We start from the raw sequence: 18,211 nt of genomic DNA, 5'->3' as shown, positions 1-18,211 counted from the left end.
TTGGGGGGGGGGGGGGGTGAAGGTGCAGGGATGAATGTGAACGTAAGAGAGTGGCAATGTGAATGTGGGTGGAGCCATGTGTCTTTTTGGGAGAAGAGGAGCAGGCAATTAGGATAAAAGTACAAGTTTCATGCACAGGAGTATAGAGAAATGAGTCTAAAACTTTGAATACCAAGCTGGAGGGTCTTCAACCGGTAGGTAATAGGGATCCCTGAACGGCTTTAGGAAATTCGCTTTAGGAAGCTGTGAGTGTGCTGATGAAGCTTGGGAAGGAAGCTGCATCCCCCACTCACTAAGATGTGAGGAGGGAAGAGAGACAGTCACCCTCCCACAGGAGAGCTGCTGCTGCATTCATCTGAGATAGAAATCTGAGCTCCGGGGGAAATATCAGACCGCACCTTGAACTAAAACAGATGTGATTACGGTAGAAAAGATTTCTTTGAGACTTTAAAAGTTCAATTTTCTTCCTTTTAATCTCTTAAGAGAATCACTGGTTTAAACCCAAGATAGTGAAAATCCCTGGTAATAAAATGAACCCAGAACTCCATTTGCTGACCAGATCTGAGTAAGACTGCCTTTACTGCTTGCTTTCCTTTCAGCAATCTTAAACTCACACCCTCAGTGCGTCCACCCTGTACCCCAAAGTTTGCTCCTGCCATAGGTTGAGCCCTTGCTACTCAAAATGGGGTCCTTGGGGCTTCGCTGGTGGCGCAGTGGTTGAGAGTCCGCCTGCCGATGCAGGGGACACGGGTTTGTGCCCCGGTTCGGGAAGATCCCACATGTCGCGGAGCGGTTGGGCCCGTGAGCCATGGCCGCTGAGCCTGCGCGTCCCGGAGCCTGTGCTCCGCAACGGGAGAGGCCACAACAGTGAGAGGCCCGCGTACTGCAAAAAAAAAAAAAAAAAAAAAAAAAAAAAAAAAAAAAAGGAGTCCTTGAATTAGCAACACCAACATAACCTGGGAGCTTGTTAGAAAGGCAGGTTCTCAGATTGCACTCCAGACCCACTGATCAGAACGTAAACTTTAATGAGATACTCAGGTGTTTCCTGCCCATTAAGGTTTGAGAAGAACTGGATTACAGCGTGCCCTCAGATCCCAGGAGTTCTCTACAACCAGGGGAGGGCAGAGCCGGTTCAACCCCTTCATTGAACTAATGGGGAACTGAGATCCAGAGAGAGGAAGGAGCTGGGTTTCCAAGGTCACAAAACTAATGAGCATAATTGGTGTAGTGAAGTTAATAACAGTACATCATGTGGTCTAATAAAAAATAATTCTCGACCTAAACAGGCATTTCTCCAAAGACATATGGATGGCCAATAGGCACATGAAAAGATGCTCATCATCACTAATTATCAGAGAAATGCAAATCAAAACTACAACGAGGGGCTTCCCTGGTGGCGCAGTGGTTGGGAGTCTGCCTGCCGATGCAGGGGACGCGGGTTCGTGCCCCGGTCCGGGGGGATCCCGCATGCCGCGGAGCGGCTGGGCCCGTGAGCCTTGCCCACTAAGGCTGCGTGTCCAGAGCCTGTGCTCCGTGACGGGAGAGGCCACAGCAGTGAGAGGCCCGCGTACCGCAGAAAAAAAAACAACTACAATGAGGTATCACCTCACAACAGTCAGAATGGCCATGATTAAAAAGTCTACAAATAATAAATGCTGGAGAGAGTGTGGAGAAAAAGGAACCCTCCTACACTGTTGGTGGGAATGTAAATTGATATAGCCACTATGGAGAACAGTATGGAGGTTCCTTAACAAACTAAAAATAGAACTACCATATGACCCAGCAATCCCACTCCTGGGCATATAACCAAACAAAACTGTAATTCGAAATGATACATGCATCCCTATGTTCATAAAGCACTATTTACAATAGCCAAAACATGGAAACAATCTAAATGTCCATTGACAGATGAATGGATAAAGAAGATGTGATATCACACAATGGAATGTCACTCAGCCATAAAAAAAGAGTGAAATAATGCCATGTGCAGCAACATGGATGAACCTAGAGATTATTATACCAAGAGAAGTAAGTCAGACAGAGAAAGGCAAATAGCATATGATATCAATTACATGTGGACACTAAAATATGACACAAATGAACATAGCTACAAAACAGAAACAGACAGACAACAGACTTGTGGTTGTGGGGTGAGGTGAGTAGGGAAGGATTGGGAGTTTGGGATTAGCAGACGCAAACTATTATATATAGGATGGATAAACAACAAGGTCCTACTGTATAGCACAGGGAACTATATTCAATATCCTGGGATAAACCATAACGGAAAAGAATATGAAAAAGAATATATATATATATATATATATATATATATATATATATATATATATATATATATATATATATATATATATATATATATATATATATATATATATATATATATATATATATATATATATATATATATATATATATATATATATATATATATATATATATATATATATATATATATATATATATATATATATATATATATATATATATATATATATATATATATATATATATGGCTGAATCACTTTGCTGTACAGCAGAAATTAATACAACATTGTAAATCAACTATATGCCAATAAAATAAGAAAAATAATAATTCTCTATAGCTAGCTGGAGATGAAGAACAGTACACTGCAAGTCACGTTGATTTTGGCGTCAACTGTGTGTGCAACATTTACAGCCCAGGCAGGCCAAATTACTTCATCTCTCTGAGCCTCATTTTTCTCTTCTGAAAAAATGGGAACAATAAGACCCTTTCAACAAAGCTGTGAAGGTTAAGTGAAATAGTGTATGTGGAATATGGGACCAGAACCCAACCCAACCCAACCCTTCAGAATCCTACCTACTGTCCTTTCTCCTAATCAGAGTCAACCCAAGTCCTCTTAATACAGGGCAGGTTTCCTAATTTAACAGGCGTTCCCTCTGCAGAATGGGCAGCTCCTTCCCTCAGCTCGGGCTCTTTCCTCCTCTGGCATTTAGATACACCTACAATGGCTGGTTTCCTTTCCTGTCTTCCCCATTAGAGTGTGTCTTGCCTTAGAGTCTAAACTGTGCGTTTATCTCTGTCTCCCCAGAGCACATCACAGTAGATGTGTTGGCAGATGGAAGGAGTGAGGGATGGAAGAGACAAGGGAGGAAAAGAGAAGGAGGGAGGAAGGGAGAGGAGGAGGGAGCTGGGAAGATGCTGGGTGTTGCAAGGCAACCATTTTACAGCATGATGGATTCATTCAAAGAAACCACTTGACAGTACAGAATTCATCTTTTTATGACTGTGACAACACTAATACATTTATTTCCCTTCTGAAATTAACTTTCTAATATTAAGAAAGGTCAAAATGAACTGCAGCAAAATGAGACATTTTGTCACTTTTAACAAATTATACCAAAGCAGACTGTCAGATTAAAGGGGGCACCGTTTTGAGTCTAAACCCTGATACTGACTGCATAATCAGAGCTCGTGCTTGCCATTCTGCTCCTTCCCTGCCCACAGACCTCCAATAGTTCCCTTTGGCCCAAATGATAAAACTCAAATATCTCAGCCTGTGTTCTGAGGCCCTTTAGAATATATTCACTTTTTTTTTAAAGCCATTCCTTCCCCCAAAGGGACACTGTACGCCAGTCAGACCCACCTCCTTCCTCCTGTCCTCTTCCTACGCACCTTTGCTCGTGTGACGTCTCTTGTCTTTACTGGCATCTCTCCCGCGTATGCCCGTGGAGACTCTCTCTACCCTTTCTCTGCCCCTACCCACCCAACCCACTGTCTGGCCCCTTGTTCCTCAGGATTTGACTTGTTCTGGCCTGGAGTCTGCCACTTCTGCTCTTTTAGCCTTGAGTTGGCCTTGACGATGGCTTGGACCCTGAGTTCCTACTGCCTCTCTCTGCCCCACCCTTAATTCTGCTCCACCCTTATTATTCTGCCCCACCCTTAATTCCCTCGGAGGCATTTGGGAAAGGCTTGGTGGTCTAGGAAGGGACACTGAATTGGGGGGCTTTGTTAAAGGGGAAAAAGAGGGAAAGGAAACAGTGCTGACGCTCTGTCCTGTTCCTCTCGGTCCTCCCTTTTTTTTTTTTTTTTTTTTGTGCAGTACGCGGGTCTCTCACTGTTGTGGCCTCTCCCGTTGCAGAGCACAGGCTCCGGATACGCAGGCTCAGCGGCCATGACTCACGGGCCCAGCCGCTTCGCGGCATGTGGGATCTTCCCGGACCAGGCACGAATCCGTGTCCCCTGCATTGGCAGGCGGACTCTCAACCACTGCACCACCAGGGAAGCCCCCTCCCTTCTTTTGACTCATCCGTCTGTGTGCTCCGCCCTGGGCTGGAGTGGGGGACACCTGCAGTCAGAGGAACAAAGATTGAACTTGACTCTGTTTCTTGGGAAAGTGTCTTAGTAACTTTTAGGGCTTAGTTTCCCTACCTGCAAAGTGAAACAAAACAATAATCCCTATCTCACAACATCACAGTGAGGGTCAAGTGGATGCTTATATGTGAAAGTGCTCTGAAAACTATACAGTTTTGTGACCAATTAGCAAAAATAATTATAACAAGACCCATGTGCTAGTGATTCATCCCCAGGGCCTAAGTGATGTGCTCCCACCCTACGGAGGTGGTGGGGGCCTGAGTGTGAGTCCCAGCTCTACAGTCCTACCCTGTGGCCTCGGGCAGGCCAGCTCCCTGCCCTGGGCTCATGTGCTCTATGTTCTCTTTCTATGAAAGTTTAGTTTAGGGCACCTCTTCAGTTTTTCCAGCTCTGAAGTTCTCTGGCTCTACTAAGTGAGCTGTGAGACCCCAGAAGGCTAGAATTAAGTTACTAATTCAAGGTCAAAAGTACCCAGGTCAGGAGAAGTTGGGGATGTATGCGTTCTCAGGTTGTGCCCCTAGTCTTTGAATAAAGAGGAGGCATCCTGAGGTGCTAAGCTCTTGACTGACTTGGTGTCAGCTGACCCCACTCAAGACTCCATCCACCTCCTAACTTGCCTGGCGTGTTCAATCCAGGATTTCATTCCAAGTGTTCCTTACAGTGCTGGGGGGAAGGGCAGGGTACCCAAAGTAATGGAATAAAGCTGGCATATCCATTTATAATGTCAATTGAACATAAGGACTATGGGGTCATTCTGAACGTTTGCTATACAGAGGTGTCATCATACTCAAGAAGAAGCCAAATCAACAGAATCCCTCTTTTCTAGGTTGACCATTTACATGTCTTTTAGAGATAAAAGAGGAGACTCCTGAGAACTGTTGAGGTCCTGCTGGCTGCTCGGCCCCTGCGGAGCCCGCTCACCTTACTTGCACCAGGAAAGGGGCTTTGGGATCGGGCGGCTCTGACTCCACTTCAGCTCTGCTCCCATCAGCTGTGTGACCTTGCAGGTTCTAACGCTTTTCATTTGCTCCTTCCTTTAACTGACATTTTACTGATGTGTTAGGCATTATGCTCTGGGCAAGAGAATGCAGAGGTGACAGAGACATAGTTTTATCCCTCAAGGAATTCACAGTTGAGTAGAGAAAAACGAGCACGTAAAGCAATCAGCTTGCTGTGGAGTGATAAATGTGAGCACCGGGAGAGATTACGGTGGGGTGAGGGCGGGGCTGTCCTTCACGCTGAGTCTTAGTTTCCTCAGCTAAGAAATGGGGATAATGACGCCCAGTTCATAAGGCTGTTAGATGGGTTCGATGAGACAATGCCTAGCACTTAATAGATGCTCAATAAATATCAGCGCCTTCCCCCTTCCTCAGCCCACCACCCGCCTAGGATCCTAAGCAGCTGCTTTCATTTGCCCCATCTGCACAAGAACGTCCTGTCACGTAACAGAAACGTCTATTAAAGAAAATGCTTTAGCAATTGGAGGAGCTTGCAAGGTCACAGCCTAGAGCTAAACTCTAACAGGAAAGAAATTGTCCTCTTGTCACAGGGAGCCTGAGTAAGTCAACTCTTTCGACTGCTGAGTGTGCACTGGTGGTGCCAAAGAAAAGCTTTGGCCTTGACATGCCCTCTAGGTATAGCCAGTGAGAGGCCATTTCTGACAAATGGCCTTAGCGGCCAACCAGCATACAAACTCCGCCTTCCAGCTAGCCCTCCTTCAGAGCCTCTGCTAGTGCATCCCACCCCATGCCACATGTGGGGTTTGCAATCACCCCAAGGGGTCTGGAGGATCACAGTCAATGGTATTCACTTTGGAACCATCCTTGCTGGCGTCAGCCCTTAGGGATTATAGCAGGTTGCCCCAACACACATGCACATATACCGAAAACCTAGGAATGATGGAAATCCACTTGCCCACCAGAGGTTAAACTGTAAAATCCACACAGAATGGATCAGAACAGACAAATATAGGAAGCCATAAGAGAGAAAGGCTCCATGCCTGGAACTGAGTTGACTGTCACCCAATTAAGGGTTATTAGCTCAGCTGAAGAAAGCCTGAGTCACAGACGGAGGTTGGGGAGTGGTCAGAGAAGCTGAGATAAAGGCTAGACCTGCTCCCAGTCTATCTTCTAAGAACTTCTTGCAATGCTCTTGCAATAACCAGAACTATAGCTGTTTTTTTTAATGCTACAGTTTAAAGATAGTGACAATGTTCTGAAGATGGCTTTGTGAAACTAACATTGAAATATCAGTTACTGTGTATTACTGGATTTGAGCTTACAGTAAGAATAAATGCTAACATTAATTGAGTGCTTACAATGTACCAGCCTTAGGAAATACCATGCTAAGTGCTAAGTGCTTTCTATGCAGGGTCTTCTTTAATTCTCACAACACCGCTGTGAGGAGATGCTACTACCCCATTTCACAGATAAAGCTACAGAGGCTCGGAAAAGTGAGGTGACAGGAAGAGGCAGAATTGGAAGCTGGAGGCAATTTTTGACTGCAGAGCTCTTGCTCTTCCTCCCTGAGAGTAAAGGGTCTGCCTCTGGTCCTGGCTGACAGGACAGTATTTGAAAGCCAAAGACTTAGCAGACGAACCAATGGCCAAAGTAGGGAAAAAGGGCACAATCTGAGGTTTGCTCCGGGGAAGGGGAGGTGAGAAGTCTTTGTTATGCTTACAAAGAGGGTGCAGAGGAGTTAACAGACTTCCTAGGATGTTAGGAGCCTGGATATAGGTACCTCTGGGACAGGCATTTTGTTTGTTTGTTTGTTTGTTTTGTTTTGTTGTTTGTTTGTTTGTTTTTTGCGGTACGTGGGCCTCTCACTGTTGTGGCCTCTCCCGCTGTGGAGCACAGGGTCCAGAGGCGCAGACTCAGCAGCCATGGCCCACGGGTCCAGCCGCTCCACGGCACGTGGGATCTTCCCGGACCGGGGCACGAACCCGCGTCCCCTGCATCAGCAGGCGGACTCCCAACCACTGCGCCTCCAGGGAAGCCCTGGGACAGGCATTTTGAACAGAGTAGAGGTACACTGGCTGGATGGTTGGAAGGAAAGATAGATAAAAGGATGGCTACTTAGAGGGATGGATGCACAAATGATACCGATTGCTTCCAGTTTCCCTCTATAAGGTGCGCTGACCTGGTTTCATGAGGCTCTTATCCTAGGGGCTGGCCCAGAACCAAGCACTTGACCCTGATGAGTTTTGTTCTGTTTTATAAAATAAAATAAAGTCCCTCCTCATATATGGGTAGTCAGGTCCCCTCCTCCTTCCATAACTATTTTCCAATTTTAAAGTTAACATATATTTATGGAAAATATAAAAAAAAGGGGGGGAGAAGAAAACAACCCTATTACCCAGAAATACCACTGTTAACGTCTAGTTTACCTCCATTCTTTTTGTGTACATTTTGAACCTGGTTGTTATATATGTCTTAACATATAATACATATGCAACTTTGTCTTATCTTTTTTTCACTTAAAATTGCAGCATAGACATTTTCACAATATTATAACATCCATTACATGAATGTATTGTGATATACTTAATCAGTTTCCCACTGTTAGGCATTTAGATTTTTCTTGGGTTTTTTTTCCTGTTTATAAATAATGATTCTGTGGACTCTTTTTTTTTTGCATTCAGATTACTTTAGCCTAGGTTTCTAGTACTGCAATTGCTGGCTAAAGCTACAAACACACCAATATATTTTAAACCCCAGGAAGTCATAATAACATTGTTTTTCTCTTTTAAATTTCATGTCTTCCCTGCTCCCTGAAGGAAAGCTCCCACGGCTTCAGGATCAAGTCCAAACTCCCTGGGATAGCCAACAGGGCTCTTTATGACTGGCCGCTGCCTACCGTCCAATCTTACTTCCAGCCCCTTGCCCTGTGCTCCTCCCATCCCCATATACCAAACTCCCTGGAATTCCCTGAGTATATTCACCAGTCTAGTACATATGTCTTCACACACACTGTTCCCTCTGCCTGTAATACTTCCTGTGGTCTTTGTCTAAACAACTCCTATTCTTCCTTCAAGGCTCATCCCAGAGGTCACGTTCTCTCGCAAGTCTTGCCTGACACCAAGTCCAGTTGGGATGACCTGCTTTTCCCACATGGTACCCAGATCCCTTGTCTATCATAACACTTCCCACCCTGTCGTGCCATCATTGGTTTACTGAGTCTGGAATGCTAGACCAGGGGTTTGCAGACTTTCTATTGCCTTGGAATCCTTTATTCAAACACATATTTTATACTAATAATAGTTAAAATCTTTTGAGAATAAATGTGCCTGGCACAGTGACGGTACAGTGCCTAAAGCAAGACACGTGGGTCACTTCAGTTAATCCTCACAACAACTTCTTACAAACAAGGAAAACTGAAGCTTAAAAAGATTAAGAGACCTGCCCAAAGTAGCAAAGCCAATGAATGTTGAAATAAGATTGAAACCTGGGCCTGAGCCTGAGCTCTTAGCCACAGAATTATACCTTTCTGGTTAAAATGGAGAGGAGCCCCACGTGAGGGGGTCCTCAGAGCTCTTGCAATTCTTCTAAAAGCATTTTGAAATCCGCTGCTCTATTCTAGATCATCAGCTCCTTGAGGGGAGGGACTGTTTCTTATTCGCCTTTGTACTTCAGTATACAGGGCTTGGGCTCAGAAAATGTGTGTTGAATGGATAAATGAATGATTTTTCCCTTTTGAAGGCTACAGGGAAGTTACTCTTTTATGTATACTCTTTACTAGCTTTGTAGTAAAAGCAAGAAATAGGAGCCTGGAATGGCTTGCTGAGTGGGAGAGCATCAAAGCTCATTGGACAGAAGGTCAAGTTGTGTCCAGGCTGACAAGACTTCTCACAGCCAGACACCTGGGGCCTGTACAAGGCTTGGGAGGTGGGCATTAGTACTTAAGGAGGATGGGGCAATTTCTGGATGAAAGGTTAGACAGTTCAATTCTTGCCGGACACAGTGATTAGTCTGGTCCCTTTCATCAGAATTCAGCTCTCTCCAGCACGGAAAATGGTGGACTAATTAGGCATCTGACTTACTTGACTTCCCATGGCTAAGGCCAGTTTCTGAAATGCAATATGCTATTTGATGTACCAGCATGAATTCCTCCTTGGCTCAGGAGTCTCCCAACAGTAACAACCAAAAATAACTCTTGGAAAAGTTCCACACACATTGAACACAAAACACCCTAAAATGTAACCTGTAGTCTGTCATAGGCCAGCTCAGCTGAGCCTCTAACGCGGTGGCAGGCTGTGTGCAGATCCCAATGTTCTCGGTCCAGGGGCCTGGAAGGGAGAAGGGGAGGAGTTTGCTGGAGGGGTGAGAAACGGGTGGGGTAGGTGAATTGGAAAAGTTCCTGGAAGAGATGACCTGGAGTTAAGCTGGAGTGTTTGGGTAAGTGTAAAGAGGTTTTTCCCTCTTTAGGGAATGGCTGTCCACGGAGACCCCTTTTTAACTCACTGTGGCCTGGATAATTGGGTGCTCATGGGATAGGAAAAATGGGGAAGCATATGCTTTGGTCTAACCTAGAAACCAGGGTAAGTGGAACAGATACGGGCAGCAGATAGGGGTGAGAAGAATTTTAGAATTTGCAGATTGTGACGGAGATCCTCATGCTGGGATTTTCAGATTTGTAAGCTTGAGAAGATTCCGTATGTGAGAGCATTTTATGACAAGGGATTAGCAGGGGCAAAAAATGAAGGAACGAAGATGAGTCCATGGAAATGCAGCACGGTGAGGAAGTTGCGGAGGTCTATTTCTCTGGGATGTTCCTGTGCTGTATTGATAAGGGGCAATGGGTCAGGTGAGGGAGCTGCCAAGATTTCCCCAAACCATCCTTGAGGACCTACCAAGCGTGGGACCCTGCCAGGTGATGGAGATGCACGCTGGAAAAGATGGAGCTTCTATCCTTGAGAAGCTCAGCATAAAGGAGGCAGGGAAATTATCACTAAAACACAGCATGATGTGCGCTTTAACCGGGAGGTGTGCCCAGCTCTGTGGGCTGCCTACAGACATCCAAACAACTACTCTTCCTGGGAACTGCATTTCAATCAATGCTCAAGAGGCTTTCATTGAGCTTCCAGCTAGTAGCCAGCCCTGCCCAGCAGCAAAGGAAGGCAGATCCTTTGCACTGGAGGGGTTTGCAATTTAGCTGAGAAAATGGAACCTATAGTCAGAGGAGATGCTTCTATGGCACCAAGCCCATGGAATACACTCTATAAATGTTGATGGGATAAACCACTAGGAGACAGAAGCAAAGTCTATCAATAGAAGAACGAAGAAACAAAACACTTCGTGGGCCAAAGTGTTCAGGGAAATCTTAGAAGCGGTAGGGCTGGAGGTGGGTTCTGAAGAAGGGAGATTTTGAGAGTGGCTAAGCGTGTCTCTTGACTTGAATACTTTTCCTTCTCTTTATTCATCAGATTCCCACACATTCTTCAGAACACTGTGCAGATGCTCATTCCAGGTTCTGATGACTGGATTTCTTCTTACCTGCCTGTCTCTCCTCTCTCTCTCCCAACACGCATTCATGGCAGGCCTGTGCCCTCCCTGCGTTGGGTGTTAGGGATACAGAAGTGACCAAGGTGAAGTTCAGGGCCTTGGTGGGATCACAGTCTGTGGTGGGCTATAGGAGCTGGGGGTGGGGTTGGGGACAGTGAGGTAAGTGTTGTAATGACGAAATGCATAAAATCTCAATAGCTCCATTTTTAATATACCTACTACTGAGTGTTATTTATGTACATATTATCTTATCCTGAGAGAAATCTTATGAGATGGGCGTTGTTGATCCCAATTTACAGATAGGGAAAATAAGACACAGAGAGCTTAACTGACCTGACTCAGAGGGAAACTTCTAGAAGCTTTGCTGGTCCCCACGCAGTTGAAACAATATGTATCTAGTTAGTTGGTGAGAGGCATCCAGAATCTTTCATGAAAAGATGTTAGAGAAATTGGAGGAAACAACCAGCTTGACAGGAATATTGCTCTGACATGAGAGCTCCATCTATCCACCCTGCTCGCTGCCAGAGTCAAAGCTATAATCTAGAGAGGGAGAAAAACCACACCTTTTATGATTGGGAGAAGTTACCCTTTAGAAAAGTAATGATTTCTCTTAAAATCCTTTAAAGTTTCATAAACCATCTCAAACTGTTGTAGGAAAATCTGTAAAAATTGCATGAACTCAGAGCCCCCTGTACAATATCACATTTACTTCCAGCCTTTACCTCCATATTCAACCTTTCCCCTGTTGGCTATTTACTGATTTCCTGGGCCATGCTGCTAGGACTGGAAGAAAACATTGGAGTAGACCCACATGTGTGATCTATGGTAGTGGTGTGAGTAAATTGCATCTACTCCTCTTGAAACCTTTAGCAGCTGGAGCAGTCTGGACACTACCGCAGGGAATTCCTCTCCATGCTGCCCCATGGCAATAATCCTTCCTCACCTTTACAAAACACTTCATGTTCATATAATGGGGTGTCTCTCTCCAACTTGCGAGGTAAGCAGGTCAGGGACTGTTCTTCCCTTTAGCAGATGGGCACACCTGGGCTCAGGAAACTGACATTTATGGAGCTTCTGCCATGTGCTGGGCACCTTCACAGGCATTCACTCCGGGAATGCTTCCTGTGCTTCCCTGCAGCAGCCAGGACTTTTGTGCCTTGGCATGAAATCCTGCACAGCAGTGGAGCGTACATAACCAAGAAACAACTCCAAGATGACACAGACTTGGAGCCAGAAGGGCCTGTGGAGATCATCCTTCAACCCCTACAGTGTATAGATGGGGGGAAATGAAGGCCCAGAGAGGGGAAGAGACTTGCCTAAGAGCACCAAGCAAATCCATGGTTCAGCCACTCTGATGGGGGAGTTACGTTCTCCGCAAGGCCCTCTTGCTGCCACAAAGATCAGCCCACATAGTTCCAGGTTCTCCCTTCAGGGGACCTCTGGGATAATAAAGTCATAGATGTGGGGATGAAACAAAAATCTGGGAACCCATTGTCCAGATTCCAAAGTTCCTGAGGCCTTGGTGAGATACTTTGCAAATGCCCCGGGGATGTGGTTTTCACCTGGGGTGGCACAGCCTGCTCCTAGGGACGGATAAACATCCTGCCATGTGGGCAAAGAATTATCCCACCCCAGATGCCGTGGCTGTGCCTCTTGCTCTCCTGGTTTCCTCCTAAGTGTGTGTATGGGATGCAGATGGGACACCTCCAACATTCTCCCCGGTACGCCTGTCCTTCCCCAGGTGAACTTACCCTTCCACCAGCAGGGTTCTCCCCCCAGACTCTCAGGTACTAACATGCAGGTGCCCTGTGGATTCTAGTGAGAGTCACCATCTCAGAGCCTTCTGGTCTGGTGACCAGAGAAACCTCTGTTCACCCTAAGAACAGACCTCATGGGCCATTTCCTCCTTTTTTAACTGAATGTGAAACTGTGCTGTCTGTACGTTTGTGTACCTATCCTTTGTGTGACTGTGTATAACCATATACGTGTCTGTGTCTATCTCTTATTTACCATGTTTACATAAAAATATTTTCTGATTTATGTATGTGAACATGTGCATTTTCTGCATATTTCTGTGTTGTGTGTGTGTGAATGAGTGTTCGTCCTGCACAACCGTGCTCTGTTTGCGAGTAAACGTGTGATAGTTTATTTATTTATCTGACAGAAAGAGAGCAGCTTATCTTGAGGATTACAGGAGGCAAGCAAGGAAAAAAAACCCAGCCCTGTGTTGCTCTGTTTGAAAAACTGCTCCGTGTTGTTATGGCAGCTAATTTTCCTTAAATGATTTAAGGAAACGGATCTGTCTAAAAGAGCTGCAGCCAAGTTGTTATAGCAACACAGGCCTTTCTCCTCTAGGAAAAGGCAGGGAATCACCCCAGAACATAGAGACTTCTCAACAAAGCAGCCCTGGGCTCTGAGGGACTCAGGGGGGCCGAGGAGAGGGCAGGAGGGGACGCATTCACCTCCCATGTCCGTTCCTGGGCATCCTTCTTGGCAGCAGCCCTGGCCACGCTCAAGTTCGGGTCTCATCGTCTTTCACCTGCACCCCTGCCATCACTGCCTATTGGGCACTCTTTCTTCTGCTTAGTCTCCACGTTGCAGACCTAGTCACTTTCTAAAGCATCTATCATTCAACAGAATATTCTCTCTGGCGCCGTGTTCTGCGCTCCGCCCTGGATACACATAGGGCACGTCCTTGAATAGCACGTCAGGGACGTTGGCCTTTATCCCACAAATAATGGGGAGTCACTGGAAGGTTTTAAGCAGGGGAGAGAGCCTCAGGTGGATGTCTCTAGGGTTTCTAGATTGGGGACTGAATGGACTATCTCGTCATCGATCTCCCTCCCTCACTCAAGCGGTTTTGATGGCTCTTCAGTGATGGTACTGATTCTCAAGATTGAGAGAGCTTGTGTGCCACAATATTCCCGACAAGCAGCATTTTGTTCCACTGCCTTAATTTTTTTTACAGTTATTATACTTCAATTAAAGATCAGATTAGAAAAGGGCCTAAGACTTTGATTTTAATGAGAAGAGAGCATCGGACCACAGGAGGAAGCCACCTTCCTTGCCAATGAGCTTCCTCACAGCTGCCCTGTTGTATATGCTGCATACCCACCCCAGCAGCTGAGCTCTTCCGCCTCCATTCTGTGGCTCGGCTTGCCCTGGAAAGCCCTCCCCCCTTTCCCTGTCACCTCCCTCGTCCCTAAACCATAGCCACCTGATAAAATATTTCCCATTCCTAAAGGTGCAGTCCAAATTCCTTGAAAAAACTTCCTTGGATCCCCCTGGGGATGCAAGCACCGAGCGCGTGTGCGCACACACACACACACACACACACACACACAATTCTGTGGCTCGGCTTGCCCTGGAAAGCCCTCCCCCCTTTCCCTGTCACCTCCCTCGTCCCTAAACCATAGCCACCTGATAAAATATTTCCCATTCCTTGCAGTGCAGTCCAAATTCCTTGAAAAAACTTCCTTGGATCCCCCTGGGGATGCAAGCACCGAGCGCGTGTGCGCACACACACACAACACACACACACACACACACACACACACAACAATGCTCACAGATATAGACCCTGCCCAACAGCAAGGGTCTTTCTGATTCTCTGCTTGCTGATCCTGTGAGCAGAAGGCCACCAGGATGGAAGGTGTGAGGCTGTGAGCTTTTAGAAACAAGGTCAGAAGCTGTCCTGGCAGTTTAGATAGCTCTGGGGTTGAGCGATTCTGATGATGTCTGTGACTGGTGAAGGTCCAGGGTAGAAACGCAGTTAACGCTATTAGGGCAGATGCCTGGGGGCACTGCGGTGTTTACAGCTGGGCACATTGACTCTCCAAGTCAAATGTGAATTTGAATGGGATACAAATAATGTTTGTTGAGGATCTGGTACACACCCGGTATTGTGTTAGGTGCTTTCACATAGCTTTTTTTTTAAACACCTCTGATGTTTCTTCCTTTAAAAAAAATTTTTTTAATTTATTTATTTTGGCTGCACCAGGTCTTAGTTGCGGCACATGGGATCTTCGCTGCAGCCTGTGGGATCTTTAGTTGTGGCATGCAGACTCTTAGTTGCGGCATGCAGCCTTATTAGTTGCAGCATGAGAACTCTTAGTTGTGGCATGCATGTGGGATCTAGTTCCCTGACCAGGGATCGAACCCGAGCCCCCTGCATTGGGAGAACGGAGTCTTACCCACTGCACCACCAGGGAAGTCCCTCACATAGCTTTTAGGTAGAGAGAGAGTGTAATTTGTCATCCAAACAGGGATGCTTTTAAAAGTGGAAGGAAGTACCATTAATAAATACTCCAGGACAATGGGTATAAACCAGAACTGCCCTGGGCAAGCCGAAACTTTCAACCATCCTTTCTACAGATCACACTTTGTACATTCTTTTGGTAACCCTTGACGCAATTTTTAAATCTATATTTATCAGTATTTACTTGTTTAATGCTTATTCTCCCAGTAGATTGTAAGAGTTAGGGTTTTGTTCACTATTACAACTACAATGCCTGGTAGTTAGAAACTACTTGATAAATATTTGTGGAAAAAGGAAGGAAAGAATGGAGTAAGATTCTGGGCAGGGGGGCGGGGAAGAGAGGAAGAGACGGAGGGATCCGGGGTCCTGGTCCAGGTCAGCTTGGCTCTGATGTTAGTGCTCTACATCCTTGCTTGGGGAGTAAAGGAGTGGACTTTCAGGAAGAAGGCAGCTCCCACAACTCGCTCAGCATCCAAGCGTCTTTACCAAGGTCCAACCAGGTGATGATCCATCTAGTCACAGCACAAAGAATATCCTAATACCTCTGAAGCTCGGCCTTGCCTGATCTGTATTCTGTAACAGGATCGAGTGCCCAGTTGCCTGGGAGCGAATCAATGACTTCAGATTGATGATGGCAAGTTCACAGGTCACACACCCACTCCATCCTCAGGCAGCTCTAATGGTTAAGAAGTTTTATTTCTCTATTGACCTTACCTCTTGCTTTGGCCTCCACCTGGAAGATGTCTGACTATCCTCCTTCACAACTCTTCAGAGAGAATGGTGGTGGTGGCCTCCTTTCTTCTCTAAGCTATGAAACCCCAATGTCTTCTCCTATTTCTCACAAAGTCGTGTCCCTGTGAGCAAACTCAGTGTGGACATCCCCATTCCCCTTCTTTCTGGAATAGCAGGCCCTCTTCTCTAGGAACAGATTCATCACTACCATCGCACACCCCAAGGTCAACTACATGATTCCAGCGAGGCTGTCCTGTCCTTACATATCCTTGCCTCTTGGGCCAGAGTTGCCCTGCCCAGAGGTGGCCGTGTCCTCCAGTTCCTGCCCACAGGAACTCCAGTCCTTCTTGGAACTGGAACTAGAATATGAGAGTGAGTCACTCTCTAGTGGGGGAACCACTGGACGTGACAGTTGACACAAGCTCCCTAGAGATGCAGGAGGCCAGGCTACAGTCTTCAACTGTATATGAGGCTCTAGGACTCTTCTAAAAACTTCTCTATTCTGTGTAAACTGGTTCAAGTTGTATTTCTTTCGCTTGTAACCCAAGAGCCCTGATAAATGTGCTCCAGTATATTTCCTCCACCCCACGAGATCTCCACAACTGAAGCCAGTATTCATGAGGGGTGGGGAGGCACTTGTCCAAGTCAGAGAAGAGACCAGCAGGCCTAGTCCCTCCCGGGTTTTGACCCTGAATTCCTACTTTGCAGTTTCTAGTGGGCTTTCCCTGTACGACACTGGCCTTTCCCAGATCAAGCCATAAGACCAGCAGCTGCTGAGGGGGTTCAGTTACTCACTGGGTCGTTGTACATCTGAATGATGAGCTGTTTCACCCCATGCAGGGTGGGGTGAGCCCATGGAGAGGGATCCAGCCAGTGACGGTTCAGGTCGAACCCCATCAGAGAGCACCTAGGCAGTACCCAAAGTCAGAATCAGTACAGGAGCAGTCATTATGTCACTTACCTAGCACATGTTTGTTTGTTTGTTTGTTTGTTTGCCAGAGATAGTGCTGAGCATTTTACATGTATTAATTCAGTCACTTTCAACAACCCTATGAGGTCACCATTATTATAATTCCTGCTTTACAGAAGAAGAAACTGAGTCACAGAGAGGTTCAAACATATTTCTGTGGAGCAGTCTCACGTCAGTGCCCATGTCCTGAGACCACAGACGCATGCGCGTCTCCAATACAGGGCCAGAGGAAGGCTCAGGCCAAAACCATCGCTTTCCCCACTGTTCCTCTCTGTCTCACACCCACAGCCAATCCACTGTGTCTACCTTCAAAATATACTCAGAACCCAGCACTTTTTATCACCTCCACTGCTATCACCTTGAGCTTGGACCAAGGTCCGGAGTATTGTAATAATCTCTTACCTGGTCTTGTTTCCACCCTTGCATCATCCTACCCCACCTCTCACCCTACATACCCTCCCCCTTTTCCACACAATACCCAGGGTGATCCTATTAAAACATAAGTCTGATGGTGCCCCTTCTCTGCTCAAATGGTTCTCTGCTAGATGCAGAGTAAGAACCAAAGTCCTTACCACCAGCTACAAGTGCCCATGTGGTCCACCCGTTATCTTCTCTGAATTCAGCTCCTAACACGGTCACTCCTGCTTCTTCTGTGCCAGGTTCTGGCCTCTTACTGTTCCTCCAACAAAGTGAGTGCTTCCAGCCCAGGGGCTCTCGTACAGGCTGTCCCCTCTGCCTGGAAGCCTCTTCCTCTAGGTAGCTGAGTGATTCGTTCTCACTTAGTGCCAGTCTTTGCTCACAGGTCACCTGCTCAGTGAGGGCTACCCTTCCCACCTTCTCCACAATTTCCCATGGGCACATTAGTTACTTCACCAGGGCAAGTGGGACCGTGACCTCTGGTCTCCTCCTATACCTCTTCCTTCCCTTTTTTCCTCCAGATCGACCCAAAGCCTTGCTTGTCCTTGGAAAGATGCACCACCCCCAGGTCTCTGGGCCCACGCTTCCCTCTGCTGGGCCTTTGCACACTGTAGGCTTTCTTCAGGCCAGCCCAGGCTGAGGGGCAACTTCAGAAACCCTGTTCTTGTGCACAACTCAAATCACTGCATCCATCCTCTTCCTGTCCCCAGAACATCTCCCACACAGATCTGACAATCTTGCCTTCTTGATCAAGATTCAGCTATGGGGGCTTCCCTGGTGGCGCAGTGGTTGAGAGTCCGCCTGCCGATTCAGAGGACATGGGTTCGTGCCCCGGTCCGGGAGGATCCCACATGCCGCGGAGCCGGCTGGGCCCGTGAGCCATGGCCGCTGAGCCTGCGCGTCCGGAGCCTGTGCTCCGCAACAGGAGAGGCCACAACAGTGAGAGGCCCGCGTACCGC

At 46.7% G+C, this 18,211-nt stretch overlaps 1 protein-coding gene across 1 annotated transcript in view; it reads right to left on the bottom strand.

Moving 5' to 3' along the window:
- AGBL4 (AGBL carboxypeptidase 4) overlaps positions 1 to 18,211 on the bottom strand; it is a 202,719-nt gene that overhangs the window by 90,272 nt on the left and 94,236 nt on the right. Inside the window, 1 exon segment of the mRNA XM_007472148.1 lies at positions 16,661 to 16,772. Within this exon segment, the coding sequence (XP_007472210.1) occupies positions 16,661 to 16,772 (112 nt within the window).

Source organism: Lipotes vexillifer, unplaced genomic scaffold (genome assembly GCF_000442215.2).
Source record: "Lipotes vexillifer unplaced genomic scaffold, Lipotes_vexillifer_v1.1 scaffold1375, whole genome shotgun sequence".
NCBI lineage: Eukaryota > Metazoa > Chordata > Mammalia > Artiodactyla > Lipotidae > Lipotes > Lipotes vexillifer.
The sequence above is the reverse complement of the archived record's forward strand: the minus strand, read 5'-3'. Positions and strand labels throughout refer to the sequence as shown.